General features: G+C 44.3%; 1 protein-coding gene across 1 annotated transcript in view; it reads right to left on the minus strand.

Annotated features, from left to right (window-relative positions):
• The window catches only part of LOC114037855 (very-long-chain enoyl-CoA reductase-like), a 74,255-nt gene extending 68,546 nt beyond the window's left edge, over window positions 1–5,709 (minus strand). The window contains exon 1 of the mRNA XM_027854853.1: window positions 5,629–5,709. Within this exon, the coding sequence (XP_027710654.1) occupies window positions 5,629–5,655 (27 nt within the window). The 5' untranslated portion in view covers window positions 5,656–5,709. The remainder of the gene's footprint in view (window positions 1–5,628) is intronic.
• Window positions 5,710–6,585: the final 876 nt, after the last annotated feature.

Consider the following 6,585-nt stretch of genomic DNA (forward strand, 5'->3'; position numbering starts at 1 on the left):
CTAGTGCTCCAATTTACCATATATGGGTAAGTCAATAAACATTTATCAAGTGTCTACTATGTGCCAAGCACTGAGGAATTTGCACATAGTAGGTGCTTAATAAGTATGTGTTGAGTTGGCTTGAAGGAAAACCTGTTAAGGCTTTGGCTCCCACTCTAATGTCTCAGCACCACATCATGGCCTTCTTTCTATCCCCTCTCCTGATGTTTTGGCATAGGCTGTCTCCAACACCTGCAATGCACTGCTTTCTGCCTTTTAGAATCCCCTGACTCCCTTAGAACTTCATCTGGGTGCCTCTTTCTGCATGAGACCTTTCCTGACTTACCTTAGCTGCTAATGCTTCCTCCCACCAAAAAATAACCTAGCATTTATTTACTTGGTATATACTTTTATGTGTACATATTGTTTCCCTTTATATTATGTCAACTCCCTGAGGGTAAAGATTATTTTGGTTTTTGTTTTGCGTACCTCAAAGTTACTATAATGCCTGGCACATAGTAGTTGGTTAATAAATGCTTGCTGATGGATTGACTAGAGACATATGACAAAACAAAAAACAACTCACAAGAAGTAGGTGCCAGAGATAAGTAAAGAGATTTTAATAGGGACCTTTAGCTGTCCTTGATGAATTCAATTCACCTGGTCTAGGTCAACTGTAGCCTTGGATATTTAAAGAAGTGGAAAATGTGATTGCTGAGCCATGGTCAGTGATATTTGAAAGACCATGGAGAATGGGAGAAGTATTAAAAGACTAGAAAAGGTCAAATGTTCCAACTTTTGAAGGATACAATAGAATAGAATTAAATAGGATAAAATAGAAGACAGTACCAATTCCAGGTCAACGAGCTTGACTTTAAATGCTAGAAGAACTCTATAGCAGATCATTAAAAAGATGCATAGTGAATATTTAGAAAGAGAAGTGAGGATCCCAAAGAGCCAACATAGCTTCAAGAACCAAGCATACCAAACTAAATTTAATTCCTTTATTGACAAGATTACTAAACTGACAGATCTAGGAATAGTACTGATCAATGATGTCAAACTCAAATAGAAATGGGGACCACTAAAACATACATAAGGAGTTCTGTGGGTACATATTGACTTAGAAAACCATATATCAACATTGTCTACATTTTATTATATTTTTATTTATTGTGTTAAATATTTCCCAATTACATTTTAATCTAGATCAGGCTATACTTGGGAGTGTTGTGGGTCATGTTTAACACCTCTGGCATAGCTAGTTGACCTAGAGTTTAGCATAGTGTTTGATAAAATATCTTATATTATTCTTGTGGAAAACATGAAGAGATATGAACTCAATAATAATATAATTAGATGAATCCAGAAAAGGTTGAATGGCCAAACTCAAAGAGTTGTCATTAATGGTTCAATGTCTATTTGGCAGGAAATCTTCAGTAGAATGTCCTAAGGATCCGTGCTTGGCCCTGTGCTACTTAATAATTTTATCAATGACTTGGATAGATGTTATATTCATCAGATTAGCAGATGATGCAACGTTAGGAAGGATGACTAATGTACTGGATAACAAAATCAAGATCTAAAAGAATTTTGACAGGCTATAACACTGGGCTGAATCTAATAAGGGATAAATGTAAAATCTTGCACAGGTTCAAAAGGTCAGTTTCGTAAGTACAAGATAAGGAAGGCATGGTTAGACTACAGTTTGTCTGAAAAAAATCTGGGTGTTTTCATGGACTGCAAGCTCAATATGACTCAGCATTATGACATGGCAGCCGATAAAGCTCATCTTGGGCTGCATGAATAGAGAAATGGCTTCCAAGAATAAGAAGGTGATAGTCCCTGTGTACTCTGCCCTGGTCAGACTGAAGGTGGAGTCACCTCAACAAGTATTTGTTAAGCCCTTACTATGTGCTGGGAATACAAATGCTTGCAGAAAGAAAGTTAGTCCCTGCCCTTAAGAAGCTTACACTCTAATTGGGAAAGACAACACATAAAAGGAAGCTGAAAAAGGGTTGGGGAAAAGAGATGAAGGTATTCTGGGACATTGTAGAGAATGTCTGGGAGTATTGTGCTTAGTCCTGGATATCACAGTGTACAAATGAAATTGAGGGCAGCCAAGAAGGGTGAAGGACCCTGTCATACAAAGACTAGATGAAGGAATTGGGGACGTTTAGCCTAGAGGAAATTCAGAGGATATGGCCACAGTGTTTAAATATTTGAAGGGCTACCAAGAGGAAGAGGAATTAGCCTTTTAATGTTTGGTCCCCTGGGGCGGAAGCAAGGGCAATGAGTGGAAGCAATAAAGAAGCAAATTGAAATTTGATGTCAGGAATTAGCCATTAAATCTGTGAGAAAGTACAAATGGTCTTCTTCTGGAGGTAATAGGTTGCCCCTCACTAGAGATATTCCAGCACAGGCTAAGTGACCTCTTGTTAAGTCTGTTGTAGTGGGGATTTTCACTTGAGGAGTATGGGTTGAACCAGATGGCCCTGAGCTTTCTTCTGTGATTCCTGTAACTCATACTGATTTCTGTGTAATAAGTAAAGCTCCTTAGAATGTCCGTCCCAAAGCTTAAATTATGATTCTTCCTTTTTATGTCTCCTTTTTGCTCCCAAACTCAAAGCAATCTAAGCTGATTTTAAAAAGTAACTGGATATTATTAGAGGCCAACAAACCTAACCACTATTTAGAATGCTGGATCTGCCCACTAGTGACTGCTAGTTTTAGCAATAACAGCTGCTCTAATGTCACATCCCCTGAATTGGTTGTGATGACTAGAGAGTGAATGCTTGCTTTTGTCTCCTGAATTATTGACTTAAAATATGCTTTTAATGACATAAAATTGCAGTTCAGCCCCCAGAATAAGCACATGTACAATTCAAGTACAATACAGCCCATAAGAAACACACAGTCTCTGGTAATTAGTACATTTGCCAAGACAAACTACATTATGAGATGTCCACAAAATGTAACAGTCTGAGATTATTGTCCTTTAAAATAAAGTGCTGAGTGCCCAATTCTTTGGTTTTGAGGTGTAATGTTCATCTGGGCTATGGAGAGAGAATTCCAGTTAGCACAGGGATACCATTATCTACCATGCTGTCCCTCCTACCCCATCCTTGAGTCTATAAAGATATAGAGAGGTAACTAAAGGTCTTGGCAGGTATATAAAGGGGTTACTTCCTTAAATGACTCCCCATTCCCCATTTAATCTCCCCTCTTTTATTTTCTCAGCTGTTATGCAGGTTTTTCCTTCTTTCCATCTTCATTCTCTTTTGTTCACATGTGAGAAAATCTGGCAATGACTGAAATTAAAATTATTCTAAGGCAGTTAAAAAAGAACCTGGCCCTATTCTCCACTGTTATTCAGAAACACTACCCCCCCCCACTTTTCCCCATGAGCCCACCAAATGAAATCACAGCTAAATTGAGCTTTATGAGAAATGAATGCAAAAAGAAATGAACTAAGTAAAAATTAAGTAACCTCACTATAATAAGATCAGCTGACATTTGCAAAGCAGAATGAGTTTACTTATATCCATTATCTCGTTTGAACCTCATAATAACAATTTTGAGGTATTATCACCCCTTTACAAATGGGGAAACTGAGTCTCAGAGAGATTAAATGACTTGCACACTTTTCAGTGGAATTTTAATTACAGAGCCAAGGATATACCTGAAGTGTTTAAGACCACTGCACCATCTTGCCTCCCTAGAGGGAGCGAATTGTTCTTGCTTCTTATAACTAGTCAATATTAACACAAAGACCTATTTCATCATAAGAAAATCATAATAAAATTTGTGGGCAAGGATCACTTCTTGTTTCTTGTATCATATAGTACCCAGCATAATGGTAGATCCAGAGGAACCAAGCTATGATTTCATCAGTGTAGAGAATGCCTGTTGTGGAAAGTTTCTTCACTGACACAGATTGGTATGTTCTCTGTATTTTACAGTCTTAAAGAATTGCCTGAGGGCACTGAGAGGTTTAATGACCTCATTGCTGGCCATATAGCTAATATGTGTTGGAAGAAACACTGGAACCCAGGTCTTCCTTAATTCAAGCCCTGCCTTCAATCCAGGACCCTATACTGTCTTTCAGGCACTCAGCATACACTTAGTCAAAACTTACTAAGAAGGGAGAAATTCTCATGATTTTATGTGGAAAGAGAGAGTTTTCCTTCCATAATATGAAACTGGTATCTGTCCAAATTCTTTGCAGGATCTCATGAGTTTGAAATGCTAGACTATATCAGAAAAACTAGCTCACAGTTTTCTTCTGAATTCCTCCAGAAGTGTGCCCCTGTTAAAAACTCCAGATGGCTTCCATCCCAAAATGTTTGGATACTTTCTCCTATGTAACTCCCCCCCACCCCACACACACACAATTGGGAATGGTTCTCAGTCTTTGATGTTTGTAAAGAACTGTGTTTTTCGGGATAGATGATACATGACAATTTATATATAAACAATTCTGTCGCTAGATGAAAGAAATCTTTGGCAGCTGGTAAAGTGAGGAGGGGAGATGTCATCACCGTGAAGAAATAGCTCTGGAGCTGAACACTACCTAAGCTTTGAAGGGGGTTGCAAACCCTTTAGGGGTGCAGTATGTGCCTGGCAATGACATTTTAAAATTCCCTTTTATATATAAGGCAAGGCAAGCTACATTTAGCATGAGCCTTATTCCATGCTCTCTTTCAAGAATTCTGAGAGTTGTTTTGGTGATACATTTGATTGCTGATGACGTCCATGTCTCCCCTCCTTTCCCTATGTCTGATCTCTGACAGTCAGGTAAAGGGCAGGAAGGGAGTTAAGAGCTCAGAATACCACGAATGCCCGCTATGCATTTGGAGTGCTGGAGGAGATGGGCACTGTTCTCCTCTCAGTGCTATCCGTCTTTCCCAAACTTAATCCCAAGTGAAACCCACCACATCAGAACGCAGACACACTTCAGACACTTCAAAGGGTCCCATTAGTTAACAGCCAGCCTTGCAGGAGGTGCAGCGGTGGGCAACACCGCTGAGTTCAACTTCACCCTTCCCTTTCGGGGCCGCTATAAGCACAATATGAGTGTCACTCAAGGAGAGGGCGTTTGCTACTGTTGGGTTTCCCTATACCTCCGCCATCCTCTTTAGGGCTTTTCCCATACGGGACTATAAGAATAACTGCCAAGTGTACTGTTCCTTGGGAGAAATGGTAGTTAAGTTGAGAGGTCGCCAGTCTCTCTGGCCCCGGCTCCAATGCAGAGGAGCTGAGGAGGGCTGCCGTCACCTCCGCTGATGCTCTCAGCCGGAACCTCGGCGTGGAGAGGGCATCTTAGACCCCAGGACAGCGAGCGCTGGGTTGTCGTAAACCCCAGGTCTCAGTGGCACGGTCTCTGGCTGTGCTCCAGCCGAATCCCCCTCCCCGATGACGTCCACGTACACCATCCTTCCCCAGACAGTTCTCAACTTTGCTCCCCTGTCCGCCAGGGAGACTCTCCCTGTGCTTCCCTCGGGCTATGACGCCTCTGGCTAGTGGACGTCCCGGGGTGGGAGGGATGGGGATTCACTGCCCGCCGGAGAGTGAAGACGAGAGCACTGTCAGAACCCCCGGATGCCCTGCTCAAAACTTGAAAAAGAGAAGTGTCATGCATTCACCCACCTCGAAGAAAGTCACTCGGCTGCTCATCTTGGCTGCCTGCGGCCGCTCCACTCACTAGCTGGGGCTGTGCCCGGCTCAGGCTACCCAGGCAAGAGCCTAGACGCCACGGCTTCCTTTCTCTCCCTCCTCCCTCCCCCTCCTCCGCCCCCTCCCCCAGCAGAGAGACGCCGCACTTAGTTTGGAGCCCCTTACCCCCTCCTCCCTCTCTTGTCACCTCTCCAGCCTGTGCTCTGGGGCGCTCTGCAACCAATCAGGAAACAAACCCCTTCCCCTTTCTCCCTCCCTCCTCCTTTCCCCCCCCCCCCCCCCCTCCCCCCCCGCCAAGCTAAGCCGGGGGTGGATAGCGGCGCCTGCATCTCTGCTCCCTGCCCCGGCCAGCAGGCGGGGAGAACTGCCCAGCCCCTATCCATCACCAGCACGCCCGCCGGGGCTGCAGCTCCAGGCTAGATCAAGATGCGCTGGGGGAGGGAGGCAGGGAGGCGGGGGAGTGGAGATCCAGTCCCAGGCTGGGGAGAGGGGGTGGCGCGTCCCCTTACGTTGATGTAGGGGTTGCTGCTCCCTCCTCGGGTGACCCGCGCAGTCCTGGAAAGCAGTTGGTGAGACTTTGGTACCAGCGATGAAGCTCTGGGAAAGGAGAGTCACGGAGCAGCGCCACCCCCCCCCCCTTTTCCTTTCTCCTTCCCTCCCTCCCTCCTTCTCCCAGGCAAACCTCAGTAACGTCAGTGAGGAGCCGAGAGCTGACTGCGCTCCTGCTCCAGCTGGCTGCTGACGACATAGATGTCTATCAGTGGCAACCAGAGGGCCCTGTCCTCGGATGCTTCTCGCATCTCTTCAAAGCGTTCCTCGGATTGCTGTTATTGCCCCGTGGTGGAAATACTGGCTCCTTTTCTCTGCCCGATTAGGACATAACTCACAGCCCTTGGGTAGAAGCATGTGCCAGCCAGAAGGCTGTCTCCC

The sequence above is a fragment of the Vombatus ursinus genome, unplaced genomic scaffold, assembly GCF_900497805.2.
Source record: "Vombatus ursinus unplaced genomic scaffold, bare-nosed wombat genome assembly UNPS02010639.1, whole genome shotgun sequence".
NCBI lineage: Eukaryota > Metazoa > Chordata > Mammalia > Diprotodontia > Vombatidae > Vombatus > Vombatus ursinus.